At 38.2% G+C, this 15,479-nt stretch overlaps 1 protein-coding gene across 9 annotated transcripts in view; it reads left to right on the top strand.

Annotated features, from left to right (window-relative positions):
* Positions 1-15,479, top strand: part of BNC2 (basonuclin zinc finger protein 2) — a 450,738-nt gene that overhangs the window by 419,429 nt on the left and 15,830 nt on the right. For all 9 annotated transcript variants that reach the window (XR_013232606.1, XM_077345139.1, XM_077345135.1 and 6 more), the window contains one exon: positions 1,961-3,918. Coding sequence is in view for 8 of the 9 variants with exons in the window: in XM_077345139.1 (XP_077201254.1) it covers positions 1,961-3,918 (1,958 nt within the window). In the remaining variant the exon portion in view is untranslated. The remainder of the gene's footprint in view (positions 1-1,960; positions 3,919-15,479) is intronic.

Below are 15,479 nucleotides of genomic sequence, written 5' to 3'. Positions count from 1 at the left end.
ATATTTCTGGAGCTACACACATGAAAAACGTTACATAGGAATGCAGTCATATTTTTGAATTCTAGTTTAATATTCTTCACATGTATTCCTTCAGGGCAAGCTGGGGCATTGGGGAAGGAGCAAGGGGGAATACATTTGGTTAGAATAAACCTGAAATAAATACCTTGGTTTTGAATACAATTACAGAGAAGTAAATTGATTTCAGTAAACGTTACCTTTAAGTTAATTTTTCTTAGCATTCCAGCCAAAATATGTTTGTGTCATGATGATATCATGGAATGTGCAAGATTCAAAATTATACTGAAGTTAAATTATGGACATTAAATGGAGCTGCCCATATTATACCAGGAGTCCACCTAGTCCAACATTCTTTTTCAGTGTCTCAAAAATGTATCAGCAGGGCGGAAGGCAACAAGCCTCCTCAGAGATATATTGCCTTTTAACATGGTTGCTTAGTGTAACTACCATGGACTGTGCCTATTGACAATCAGTCCTCCCTGAATTTGCTTAATCCCTTTTAAGGCCATCTATACTGCTGGTCATCTTCACATTGTGTTGTCATGGGTTCTGTAACTTAAGGATGGGTTATCTGATAACTTTACCTCTGTTTTGTAATTCAAAAGACTCCAGAGTTATGCATGCATTACTCTACTCCTGCTGTTGATTCCTGAGGGTGAAGACTGTATGTTTGTAAAAATTGCACGACTTTTTACTGGTGCCCTACTTAGCAAGGCAAAAAGAAACAGCTAGAAAGCCATCTATCTTGGCAGAAGTTTTTAAGGCTATGCTCTGCTTTGTGTTTAAGGAAAGGTTTGCTGGTGAATGACAAAGGCAGCAAGGTGCCTGGCATTAGTCTAACTAGAAGAGTTGCCACTGAAATGATGCATTTATTACCAAAACATTCTAATGCTTTCTTATAATACATACTGCAGCAGAGAGTCTGACATTACAGTGCAGAATTTTTAAGTCCTACCTCCAGGCAAATCTCATACTTACTAGCAAAAATGAAAGTGTGAAATGCTTTTTAATGTATATTTAACAACAGATAGTCTAGTGATTACTGATGTGTATTCTCTCTGGATTTTTCCCTGGCTATCAAAAGGCAATGTTAAGAGACAACATTTTTTCACATTTATGTTATCTGCAACTATGAAATGTTTACATTTGAAACATATTTGCAATTCGTTTATTAAAAAATGGGGAAAAGCCATCATATTTTAAGTTTAAACAAATTCAGATCACAGAGTAGTTATCCATTGCCTGTAATAGAGCAGTTTCATCAGTCAAAACTCTGGGATTTGCTATATCTTTTGATGTGACATTAAATTCAATTTTAAATATTGCTCTGGAAGGGAAAAATAAATTTGAACATATCAATATTTTATGTTGGCACTCTTAATTTCTACCCCAGTGATTCCTAATGCCTAACAATTCATTTTATTTTTGAAGACCATCACAGTTTCACTCATCTGTGTTTTATCTGAAGCACATGCAGCTAAGTATACTTATTTAAATGTTTCCTATCATTGTATTTAATAAGGTTTAAGATACAGGGTTGTTGTTGTTTTTTTCATTTGCAGGTTGATCTCCAGCAAGGGTTCATGTCTCGTTCTAATAAATGCTAAACAGTTGCTCAGTAGTTAGATCTGTGTTGATCACATAGCATCACTGAAGGCATTTTAGATCACAAAGCTCCAGCAGCCTACATTTTGGTTTGCTTTGACATTATTAAACCAATCCGTGTCTTTAAGTGTGACTCTAATTACAACATTTGCATGGCAACAAAGTTTGCTTTGTGGATTGACCTCTAGCATTGTGGTGTTTGCATGTAGTTTTCTGAGCTTAGTGTTTTGATGAGCAGTCAGTGCAGCACGTTCAATCGAAGTCAATAATTATGCAGAATCAATAAGGTTTTCTTCTTTTGTGTTTGTCTTTGTTGTTTCTTTGATAATGCCTCTAGGATGCTGCAGGCAAAGTGCTGGACCGCTGGGCCATCATGTCCAGGGAAGAAGAGATCATTACCCTTCAGCAATTTCTGAGGTTTGGAGAAACCAAATCCATTGTGGAGCTGATGGCAATTCAAGAAAAAGAAGGTCAGGCCGTAGCTGTGCCATCTTCAAAGACAGACTCAGATATAAGGACTTTTATTGAAAGCAATAATCGAACCAGGAGCCCAAGTCTTCTGGCACACCTGGAGAACAGCAACCCTTCCAGCATTCATCATTTTGAAAACATCCCTAACAGCCTAGCATTCCTGCTTCCATTTCAATATATAAATCCAGTCTCGGCTCCACTGTTGGGGTTGCCTCCGAATGGTCTCCTGCTAGAACAGCCAACACTGAGACTGCGTGAACCAAATCTTTCAACTCAGAATGAATATAATGAAAGCAGTGAATCTGAAGTGTCCCCAGCACCTTTCAAGAATGAGCAGAACTCCAACAGGAACGCCTTGACCAGCATCACAAATGTAGAGCCCAAAACTGAGCCAGCTTCCGTGTCTCCAGTACAGACATCTACCCCTGTCAGTGATTTATCCAAACCTGAACATACAAAAAGCTCTTTCAGAATTCACAGAATGAGGAGGATGGGATCAGCATCACGGAAAGGCAGAGTTTTCTGTAATGCATGTGGCAAGACCTTTTATGACAAAGGTACCCTCAAAATCCACTACAATGCAGTCCATCTTAAGATCAAACATAGATGTACTATTGAAGGTTGCAACATGGTCTTCAGCTCCCTTAGAAGTCGCAACCGTCACAGTGCTAACCCTAATCCCCGACTTCATATGCCCATGCTAAGGAACAATCGGGACAAGGATCTTATCCGTGCTACGTCGGGTGCAGCTACCCCTGTTATAGCAAGTACAAAATCTAACCTAACGTTAACAAGTCCTGGTCGACCTCCAATGGGTTTTACCACTCCCCCGTTAGACCCTGTGCTACAAAATCCTCTATCTAGCCAACTAGTGTTCCCAGCTTTAAAGACTGTGCAGCCTGTTCCTCCTTTTTACAGAAGTTTACTTACACCAGGTGAGATGGTGAGTCCTCCAACCTCATTACCTACCAGTCCTTTAATGCCTGTGGCTAGTACAATAGAGCAGCCTCCCTTGCCTTCTTCAGAATTAGCAACGCCAGCATTGGTGATGCCCACCCATGAAACAAATACTGACCTTGCCCCTAAGAAAAAACCAAGAAAGTCAAGCATGCCTGTGAAAATAGAGAAAGAAGTTATTGACACAGCTGATGAGTTTGATGATGAAGATGATGATAACAGAAGTATTGCTAATGATGTTGGTCATGACAGTCACTGCCATTCTCAGGAAGAAATGAGCCCAGGGTTGTCTGTGAAAGACTTCTCAAAAAATGGAAGAAGGTGCATTTCTAGGACAGAGCTAAGAAGGGCAGATAGCATGACATCAGAAGACCAAGAGCATGACAGAGACTATGAAAATGAGTCAGAATCCTCCGAACCAAAACTTTGTGAGGAATCCATGGAAGGGGATGAGCATATGATGCTTGAAAGAAATAACAGATCTCTGATGAACCACAACCAGTCAGATGAAAACCACAATGAAGCCTCACATCAGGATGAAATTAAGATTAAGGAAGAATTTACAGATCCTACGTATGATATGTTTTGCATGAGCCAATATGGACTTTACAATGGAGGTAGTGCAAGTATGGCAGCCCTCCATGAAAGTTTCACTTCCACTTTCAACTACAGCAGCCCCCAGAAATTCTCCCCAGAAGGCGATTTGTGCTCAAGCCCAGATCCCAAGATCTGCTATGTTTGCAAGAAGAGTTTCAAGAGTTCTTACAGCGTGAAGCTCCACTATAGGAATGTTCATTTAAAAGAGATGCATGTCTGCACAGTTGCAGGCTGCAATGCTGCCTTCCCATCAAGGAGAAGCAGAGACAGGTCAGTAAATACTGTATTTATTAACTGGTGTTCTAAACATTTGTGTTATTGTGTGAGAAAGTCAAACAAATATAAATGGCATCAGATTTCTATAATCAGAAAAGCCATTTATTAGTTAAATTTTCCATTGTTTCACAGTATCTGTAATAGTATACAGATTTTATAAATACACTTTATATATTTGTAATGGATAGTTACTTTCATTAGTATCTCCAGATGTTTTCTATGTGCTCATAAAATATGCAGTAGACCTTCCATTAGATTTCTGTATATACAAATTCATAGTATGTCTAGAATGCGTGCTTTTGTACACAGGACTCCCACTTCTTCAGACAAACATCTCAAGTAGGCTATTCATAATATGAGAACAGGTTTGTCATAGGCAGTTTAAATGTAGAAAGCATAAGCCTATACACTGAGCCTAATGCTTCTGTTACATTCAGTTTCTACTTTATTCAACTTTCCAAGTTGAACTCTTAATGGAAAACTATATGCAAAAAGCTTCCCTTTTCAAATGTGTTTTAAAGCAGTTTGTGGCCATCAGTGATGTGTTCTCAGTTTAAGTGGGAATCTGTTAAGGAACTTACTAATACTGGACATGCATGATAATATTGATGAAGTACATCACTGGACTTCTGGACAAGCCTCATTGAAATCAATACAGGAAGCACAGCAGTCATGAGTCAGTGGATGGTTTCATTATACATGTAGCTGTGTTTTGTTCTCTGCATGTGGAAATCCCCATTCACTCAGATGACCATTATGCACACAGATTAAGTGGCAATCAGACTTCTACATTTAAAAAAAAATTAATAAGAGCGTGCTTGGTTGTAGGGCACTGAAATGATATCACACTTCAGTTATGCTACATCAGTTCTCAAGTAGTTTAGTTTAAACAGAAGCAACTGGCTCTTAGCACACTATTTTTTTAAGTGTTCCTTTTTAAATCCAAAGAATAATGAAAGGTAGATGGAATTTGCCAAAGCTGATCAATGGCAGGCTAACATTCCATATTTATGGATATCATTCCACATTTGTGGATTTTTAAAAAGAGAAATCAAACATTATGGGTTTGACCCAGCCTAAACTGGCAATTCTAGATTCAAATGAGTAGCCGTGTTGGTCTGAAGGAGCACAATAAAATCAGAGTCCAGTAGCACCCTTAAGACCTACAAAGATTTATTCAAGGCGTGAGCTTTCGAGTGCAAGTCTGAGGAAGAGTGCTTGCACTCAAAAACTCATGCCTTGAATAAATCTTTGTTGGTCTTAAAGGTGCTACTGGACTCTGATTTTACTGTCAATTCTAACAATTCTACCTTTCCACTGCGGACCCCACTCATGAATTTCTTAGGGGATCCTACCCCCCCCCCCCCCCCCACAGGAGCAGCATATTGCAGTGGGCAGGCAAGAAAATACTTTTCTGCTGATAGAAACTGTCATTTGGAACTAACCCATTGACTAAAAATATTAATTAATAGATGTCACAATATTGGGAACAGGTTAAGAGGTTAGATGCATTACTTCGTTGCTACTGTTTTTGCTTAATCTCTTCAAGAGAAAGGAAGGCATAAACTGGACCCCACAGAAATGGATCACCACTGATGATTGTATCCTGCTCAGTTGAAACGTACCATGCTGGGTGTCACAGTGTCTGTTCTTAGCTGGTTAGCGGAGGTTAGCAAACTAATGTGGGAACCCAAATGCTTCTGTGCGATCCACAAGCAGTTTAAATTATACTTTAGGTCTTTTCACACATCGTGTTTTCAGAGATATGCCAAAGACTTTTATGGTGGTATGCCTAAAAATAAAAACTGGGAATGTAACAAATAGACATTTGAAAACACACATATTGTACAGATACACTCAATCAGTGAAATATGACTATATCTTTATTACCATCAGCCCCCCAAAACTAAGTTTTTTTTAAATCACCAAATCATTTTTGTAACTGAGAACTATTTGAAAAAACAGTTTAGATGCATTATCATATACAGCTTTTTAAAAGTCACTTTTAAAATCACAGATTCCACTGGTCTTGCTAAAGTGCCTTGTGTGACACAAAGTAGTTCTTTACTTGGAAGTACACCCCACTGAACTTATTGACGCTTCCAAATATACTTAACTGGGGTTGCATTTACTTCATTAAAGGCAGTAGAAATAACTTGACTCTACTACTTTCTCTTAATTAGTTTGTAAATTGCACTATATAAACAGTACACATCTGTTGGTCAGCCATCTGCCATCACAAAGTCTTTTCCTATTCAGTTTGGTTCTGTATTTATACAAAGGTTTTCATGACCAAGTATCACCTTTGTACAGAATAGTCAGATTCTGAGCAAACAGAAGGTACACAAAGTTTTCTCTTAGAAAAAAATGGCAAGGGGTACAAAAGCCCCCCCCCCAAGACATGTTATCAAAAAGGATAGCCATTTCCAGGAGAAATTTCTGTCATGTATATTCCAGAACAGTCCACAGATATTGCTTTGGATAATACATTCCATTGGACAACAGAAACCCGTGACAAGATGTCTTTTTGAAGTTCATATATATTTATGGCAGGTGTCATCCAAAAGAATTTAAGCAAATACAAATACATTAGTGCAATGCTTTTAGCTAAGTTGTTGATAGATAACAAAACCAAATAACATATTTAGGGTTCTCTGGAGCCCTTAGTATCATTTTTATGTAGGTATAATTCAAGAGTATGCTATATTTTCCCCAACCAAAGAAAGCACAAAGGGAATGTCTCTTCTTTATTCGTTCCTTTATAAACAGGTGCATTGAATTTCCCAAAGTGCAGAAATTTGTGGGGTGCTTGAAAGTTTGGAACTCTGTAAGGTTTTGATATGTACTGTAAAATTATTCGCTTTGCACAGTGTTCCAAGTTTCTTTTGCCTGCGCAATCTAAGTGGTTTTGCAAAACCTCTGGTAACTTTTGCAGACATTTGAGCAGGAAATAATAAGAGCACAGCTTCTTTTTGTATTCAGCCTTGCCATGTCTGCTAGTAGCCAGAACTTGGAAAGTTGAGCATGACAGACAAATGAGCCTGAGGAAGGAAGGGCGAGACACATTGGGCAGTGGTCTTGCAGCTGCTTACAAATTCATATGTTCTGGAGCAACACCAATATATAAACTCATTTGAAATGGAGATCTACATTTTGTGATTAGTCTTTTCTATTGACAATACACGAGCCATTCTCTCTGTATAGGAGGGTGAAGATTTGAGATACAATTGTAGCTCAGTGAGCACTCTGTAATTTAGGGGGTTTTAGATGACCTTCTGAAGAGATTATTTCTTAAATGAAATCTTACAAAGGAAACCCATTAAATGTGTAGTCCTTCAGGTAGCAAAGAAGACCTTGAGGATGTAAACCAATGTATAGTGCCTTATTGACTCCAGTGCCAAATAAGTGGAGTAATAACACTGAGAGGAGAACTTATTTCAGTCACCTTAATGGGCTGTTAACTTTAGAACCCAATTACAGCCATTTCAGCACTAATTGCGGTACTAGAAATGTGAAGCATCCAACCTAATGCACCCATGAAGAATGTCACATTTTTAACACTATAGTTAAGACACTGATTGATCAAACACCTCTATGTAATTAATACTATTTTTAACTACTGGGGTAAACTCATATTTCCTCAGTCATCATATTGCAATGAAACAAAATGTTTCATCAAACAATTTATTCATGACTGCACAAGCTTTTAAAATGTAGTCTTAAAATGAACTCTTTTTACAGTACAAAAGAGATTTAATAGTTCAAAGGAGATTTTTATAAACTGGTAAATATTTTACTTAGTGTTTTGTTTCTTAAAGTAACATCTAATTTCCTGGGAACTGTCTATTCCCACCAACCTAGACATGGAACCTAGCTGCACAAACATCTTGTGATCACTTCCAGCTCTTGAGAAAAAGCACATTGTTGGAGTAATCCCTCACCAATGGTTTTTGAAGTAAAATCTCTCCCAGATTATATCATCAGTTCCATAAGCATGCATTTAGAGTAATGGAAAGGATTGTGGCTCAGTGGAAGAACATTTGCTTTGCATTCAGAAGTTTCCAGATTCAATCCTCAGTATCTCAAATGCATCAGTTAGCATCAGAAGACCTCTGTTTGAGACCCTAGAGAGCCACCACCAGTCAGACAATATTGATCATGTTAAACCAATGGATAGACAGCTTCAGGTTTTAGTGATAGTTTTAATTAGGCCTTTCTGTTGTCACAATGCATTCCTTCCAAATATTTACTTCCAAATTCTTATCAAAAGATACAAATTTGTGCTGAGCATTAGCAATGGCAGCAACTCAGAATCCTGGAAGATACTTAAGAGAAGTAAAATGCCAAAATTGCCATTAGGAGAGTACCTGTTGAAGTGGCACAGAAAAAAAATAGCTGAAATGTGGAGATACAGTTTGAGGTGAAAGGATAAGAAAGAGGCAGTCCTCATCTGTTGTTCACCTTTAGAACTACAAAACAGTTGTGGTGTTTCACATTTTCTTTCCTGATGTGCTGGCCATTCTTGTGTGCTGAGTTACCAGGCAGATCAGAGATTGTCTCCTCCATAGACTGATTTTTTGAGAATGATCTTGATTAGCCCTGGCACTATAGAAAGGCAAGCACATCTTAAGTGGCCTTAATTAGTACCAACACTTTTAAACAAAGCTTGGTCATTTTGCAGCTCACCAATCAAAACACGGCAAACTAGATCAGTATGATGGAGCAATGAATGTTTTTAACTGTGTTCCAGACTACAAAAACAAGGGCTTTCCAACCTTCTGTAAAGCCAAAGTCTATTATTGGTAGTCTCCCCTTATCATGGTTAGTCACAAGTTGTGCAGGCCTGTTTTCAAGTGGAAGAAACTCTCTCCCTTCATAAAATGTGCAAGGTAAATCATACTCAAGGCTAAGTTAGGGCCTTCTGTGCAGGCAAACATGTTACCTGGCTTGCGATTTCCTAAATCTGTGTAAAATAGATGCACTTCCAACACAGCTGTTAACTGTTCCAAGTTACAAAGAAAGGAACCTTATGCTTTACCTCCCTTTGAGTAAAAGGATGCTAATTATTAAAAGTTTGCCTTTAAATTTTCGCAGAACGAAAGCATGTGTGTTTGTCTGCGAGGTGGGAAAGGTGATTCAGCCCCGTGAATAAATTTAAAAACAAAATAATATTTGCTCAGGGTGACTTATAAATAAATATGAGGCAACTATTGGTGCCAAGTGCGATTCTGCCATTAGGTTGCTAGTTAAATCAGTCCAGATTTAAACTTGTAAACTCCTTGATTTGTATGGAGAAAGACATCTGTATTTGGTTTATTAAAACCTGCTGATGTTTCCAGAACTAAATTTGCGTGCAGACAGGCCTCTGGGTAGATATATCAAGAAAGTGGAAGCATATATGACTTGCTCATCCAGTTACCTGACTTCCAGCCCTGTACAGGTGTGCTTGAATAAATTAACATCAGATACCTCTGATGAGCCACTGCATACATTATCAACAAAGGTGAAGATGTGAAAACATGCTACCTGCCTCCTGTTATCACCTCAACACAACAGCAACCATCCCACCCACCCCCTTCCAATAATCCCGCTACGTTTGGAAACTTCGAAGCTAACTTTTTCAGAGTGCTTTTTCCAAGAAATGTGTGTGATTTGGGGGTCCTATAGCTCCAAGGAGTGCACTTCACACTAGTTCATGTTACACTTCCATATATTTTGCTAATGTAATTAGCTGTGACTTAGAACACTATAGGCAGAAGATGTAGCATTCAAAGATGTGGTTTCTTTGGGTAAAGATTTCATCAAACTCTTTAAAACTGCCAGTTAAAAAATCAAATAAAAAAACCTTAATTGTTCGAATTCTGTAACCAGTAACCATTGAACTGGTGATCAGACTCTGTTCTACAGGCCCAGAAACCAGCTTCTTGTCTTGGCAATTAGCTGTACCATTGGACAATGCCTTTTTTCTTTAATAATGCCTTCCCATCACAAGCTAATTTTGTTACCATATTTCAAAACAGCAAAAGTAAGTTTGCCACATGTAGCCATACACTTTGATCCTGCCAACAGTGTTGGCTGAGAAGGGAGTACTTCCACTCTACTTAGCATGGTGGGCAATTAGCATAATGCAGCTCATGTTGTAGTGAGACCTCCACAGCAAGGACAGAACTTCATGACAACTAATAAAAAAAGTGCATTGCACATCCAGTGATCTTGGCAAATGGCTTTTTCAAAAGACTATTTGGTTGAATAAGATCACCTAGGATGCTTTCCGTCGTCCCCACTGAAAACTCTCGCAATCATTTGCAAACTGTAAGATTATTGTTTTTAATCCAACACCATTAATTGCACTTAAAGGCGTTCAAAATATAAAACTTATCACTTTCAAGACAGTAATTTTCTTGAAAGGGAAAAAAAAATAAGCTTTTAGGTTGCCTAAAATCAATCATCTTCACAAAAGTTATGCAGAGAAATAAAGAAGTTGACAGAAAAGCTGATTGTTCAGGCCTTGTTTTCAGCATTAGAGTAGTATCTGAATTCACAACTAGAAGTTGTTTGACTGTAACCAAGCCATTTTAAAACAATACTATCCTGTCAAATAAATTGATATTCATGCAAATTAAACAAAAGCACAGAGTTAATCATTTTCCTCATGGAGTTGCAGGTGCCTTTCTTGAGATATTATGAAGACCATACACACGAGAAGAAAGAAATGGAAGTGGCAAAAAGTGGTTTTGCTGGATATAAATATATGCTATCCCATAAAGATTAGGGCAGTTACCATAGATAAGAAACAGATTAAAAGCACTTGTTAAACAAAGCCATGCAGGAAGCAAATCTTTGCCAGGATTCATATGTTTCACACTTACTATTACCGATGAGAATTACTTGTATGATTAAACCATATGGCTGTTACGTAGCTTTTTCAGAAGCAGCTACCAAACTACCTTCCTCTTGATTCTGAGCTCTGCAGCTGCATCAGCCCCCAAATTATCCTCTCCCCCAATTTACCCCTTAAGACCAGCTATAGAAGCTATTAGAAACTCAATATTTACCAGGCAATATTCCATTTAGTTAAGGGTGCCGTACCAGTTATTACCCTATTAGAGTCAAATTACTGGATAATGTTGTAGTATCTCCAAATTCAGTCTGTGGTAATAGTAAAAGGATGTTGAAGAGTATAGTATAAAGGATTGCATTTTCATAGAGCTCTCCATATAATATAAAACTAATCCTTCTTCCCTTTGCTCAGAAACATATATCAAGATACTATTAACTTCCAAGGTAGTTTTTAAAAAGAAGATGTTGTCCTAGCACAAATAAGAGGGAGAGATAGTTGGAAATGTTAAGTTTGCTCCCCAGAGTATCCAAATCTAGATAGGGTGTATAAAGTCCTATTTGTTTATAAAATGATATAACTTTTTAAATAACATTTTGCCCTGAGAGGCAAAATGTAGAAGACCTTATACACAGCAATGCATTTTTCAAAATTCATCACAAAAGTATAATTCATAGTATTTATTACAAATAGCTGTTGGTTTCAGCAAAAGAGTAGGTAAAATTTAGGCAACATTTTGTACTAATTTGAATTCAAACTAATTTAAATAATCTCAAATTTAAAACGAGAATTTACATTCATGATAAAAACAGTAGTACAAAAACCATTAATAGCTGTAGGACTAAGAAGTTTCCTATTTATTTAATTACCTTTTCTACAAGTCAGTAGTTTTCTCTTATTTGCAGTCTTTGCTGTGTAAAACTTTACTTTTGTTGCACAACTGTATAATATAATATAATATAGAGACAATATAAACAGGGAAAGTTTATTTTTATGCCTCTACATCCCAACTAACACTTCTGTGCTGGAGGGTAATTTTTCTCAAAGTCTACAAAGCCGTGTTTATACTGACATTCACCAATCTTGTTTTGTAAATTGGAAAATGAAGAAAACCAGATTACTTGACTGGGCCTCTGATATATGACAGAGATATTGCAACTATCACACAATGCGGCATGAAGAGGGGATGAAGAAAGGAGCCAGGTGAGCAACACCTGCTCACTGGGGAACTTCTGAGATCTGGGAGCCAGCGATGGAAGCAGCACACATTCTACAGCCTTTTTAGCCAGTTCCGTCACAAAGGGGGCAGAGCTGGGTCACACGGCTCACTAGTAATTGTGTTTTACAGACTTCTAAAGCAATTGGCTCAGTCAGTCCCAATTCAATAAAAGTGGAGAGCGAGAGCACTTTTGTTCTATTTTTTTTTTACTTGAAATTATTTCATTCAGCAGTCTGTCTTTTTTATTACCAGGACTTGACATTAGCACTCCAAGCTATATTAGCATCCATTTCAGCAGTTCAGTAATGGTATTAAAAAAACACTTAACTTCAACGGTGAATGGTTGTATGACAGTGCCATAAAAATCCACATTAAAAAAAACTTATGTATTTGTCCCTGCAATTTTTTTCTCTACTTGTTTAACCGCTTCAAAACTGTGCTGTCATTTGGAAAGGTTTTGCCCGAAAGGAAGTCTGAGAATGTTAAGGGGCTATTCCGCTCCCCCTCCCCTCCTAAAAACAGAAAGGGAAAGGAATGAAAGCAATGGGAAGTAAAAGGAACCCAAAGGAAGTAAAAGCTCCCCCTCCCCTCCTAAAAACAGAAAGGGAAAGGAATGAAAGCAATGGGAAGTAAAAGGAACCCAAAGGAAGTAAAAGCTCCCCCTCCCCTCTTAAAAACAGAAAGGGGAAGGAATGAAAGCAATGGGAAGTAAAAGGAACCCAAAGGTGTGCTGTTTACAAAATGGAAAAAAAGGTAAGCTTCTGCTTCCCATCTCTGTTCCAAAACATACTGGTAGGGCTGAATAGATAATTTAAGCAAGAATCAACTTGGGAAGAGCCAATAAACTCAAAACACCTAAGGTCGTCATCTTTGGCACCTTGCGCCTTATTTTGAACCCAGTGTTCTCTTTGTACTTAAAAGGAGCCCTTAAGTACCTTGGCAATGCATTGTGCTCATAAATGACAGCATTAGGTTCTAAATTTTGATTAAATATTCTGTAATTAATCAATGGTAGATATGAAGTAGTTGTCGGGGTCCAGAGCTGCAAAATGCTTGAGACATAAAACATTACAAAGTAATTAGAGTGTGCTCCTTCACAAGAGAAAGGATTGCCTTCAATAAAGAGGTAAATGATAGCATCGTGTTTATTATGGACGTAGGCAGCCAGTGCAATATGATAAACGGCAGGAGATACACATATCAGTAATCATCTGCATTATTAGTGCCATTAATCATAATTCTAAAAATATGACAGCCGCCGCCAACTTTTGACCAATTTTCCTTCTGCCTGTTGGCCGTTATAACTTCACTAATAGACTGCAGAGCTCCTGTGTGTGTGGCAGTTTTGCATTGAGAATGGAAGGTTAATTATATTTCAGCTGCTGATTCCTTCTCTCCTTGGGAAAGCCTTAGCACTTGACAATCCCAGGAGCTTGCTGCTGTTAAACCAGTAAAACTACTTTATTGAAATTTTCGTTGTTGGTCAGAGTGAGTAGACGCTTCAAATGAGATATAAGCGCCAGGCTGGGACAGTTGCTAACGCATCTTGCTCCGAAGTAATCCTTAGAAGGCAAGCAGAATTCATGCTTCCCTCCTTGCTTCATCTCCTGCGAATTAGTGGGGAAAAAGAAAAGAAAGGAAAACCTCCAAATGTAATAATCCATAGCTATTGCTATGGAAGTGTGGAACAACTGAAGCTGCTGGAATTGCTGGAACTCATCAGTTGATACTTGTCAGCACTTGAAGAACAGTTAGGCAATTTCCAAATATTATGAACAAAAAATTGGGTGAATAAGTTGAGCGTGTATGTGTGTGTGCATGCATGCGTGCATGCGCAGGACAAAAATAGCCACTGTCCTAGAGCCAAAGCCTCATGTATCTCAAAAGTCAGACCACTTAGTCACTGGCACAGTATCTTTGAAATATGATCCCCATGTTCAAAAACCTGCAGACCATACTGGCATTTCTTTACAAACGTGAATTCTTACTAAACTAATAAAAAAGTCCAGAATAAATAGTGATCTTAATGAGAGGAACCAGAACTGAGCCTTTGTTTCTTCATGACTACTGAAGTTCTTAGTTGTGCTCCTTTGACATCGTGGTTTTGATTTAAGGAAATCTGACTTCCTAGTAACTTTGTACATATGGTACAAAGTCATAACCCTAAATTAATAAATATCCAATAGCTAAATACAAACTCACTCATTTGAGAAAAACACCGTCCCCCTGCCCCGACAAAAAGTTTCATTCCAGAATGGTTATGAATTAGTAACCTTGCCAGTCTTTAAATGTGTGACAATGTCCTGAACTAACATTACACAATAATTTTCAATTACAAATGGTTACAGACTATAGGCCCATTTTGAATTCTCATATCACCAGCTTTTCCTTTCAGTCCATGCATTGACTTTGAGTACTCGCTGAATAGCCAGCTATGCAGTCCTGTGCATAATTCCTGCAAAAATACAATCCATGAATTTGTGAAGGAGTCCTGATCACAGCTAAGGGCTTGCTTTCAGAGGTCTATCCACCTAGTCTTGCAATTCAGTGTTACTCCAGATGTATGATGCAGACTGTTGCATGGTTGTTTAACTGAAGTTTTGGGTAAATATGCAGTCACTCAAAGGCATTCTCAGGCAATGCCCTGGTGCCAAGTATCTTTATAGCGACCAGAACAAACACTAATTCAGCTGAACCTCTGGTATTTATGCAGCTATAGGAATAATAGCCATGTGGAGTTCCTTCGTTTCTGATCACCCCTTTTTTCAAAGTAAAAGGTACCTTGAAACTGCTCCCTTCCTCTTATATATGATTGGCAAAGGGTGGGAGGACTCTAGATATGGTTATAGACTGAGAGATCCCAAGTGCTTAGTGGGTGACATACAGCATAGCAAAGCATATTATGCAGGCAATGCAGACTGACTGGCTGGGTCAGATATTTAGGGGCTTTAGACATTGGAAGTGCAGGGCTTAATTGCAGAGATTCCTCAGCAGTAACAGTTGTGGCTTGACTGTCCCCATGAGAAAACGAAGTGTGACGCTTGGTTCAAATTGAAAATATCAGTCTGAATTCAAAATATCTCCAAAGCAGTAAATGCTAGGAAATAGGTATTTTAAGGAGTCTTGCCTTTCATGGATGGCCTACTCAAGGCATGTCAAAGCCACTGAAGTGATTCTTCACAGGTATGTATGACGGTACCAGCTATTGTGTTTAGACCAATGCCTGTTTCATACATACTGAATAATGCACTTAAAAAAAGATTGAAATTGCATCATTCAACATGTGTGAAAGCACCCGTCTTATGCAGGCAAGGGAATGTGGTAGCAAACCCCAAAATGCCAGTGAGGCAAACCCCTGAAGCTGGTATTTTTTCATTGTAGTGTGACGTTATGTACATGAAAAATGGCTGCTAAATATTGCTTATTTACTTCATAGGCTTAGCTCATTCTGGCAAGGCTTAAACTTTCTGTTTAAGTTCCCTTGCCCAGTTTTAGATA

This window comes from Paroedura picta, chromosome 7 (assembly GCF_049243985.1).
Source record: "Paroedura picta isolate Pp20150507F chromosome 7, Ppicta_v3.0, whole genome shotgun sequence".
Taxonomy (NCBI): domain Eukaryota; kingdom Metazoa; phylum Chordata; class Lepidosauria; order Squamata; family Gekkonidae; genus Paroedura; species Paroedura picta.
The sequence above is the reverse complement of the archived record's forward strand: the minus strand, read 5'-3'. Positions and strand labels throughout refer to the sequence as shown.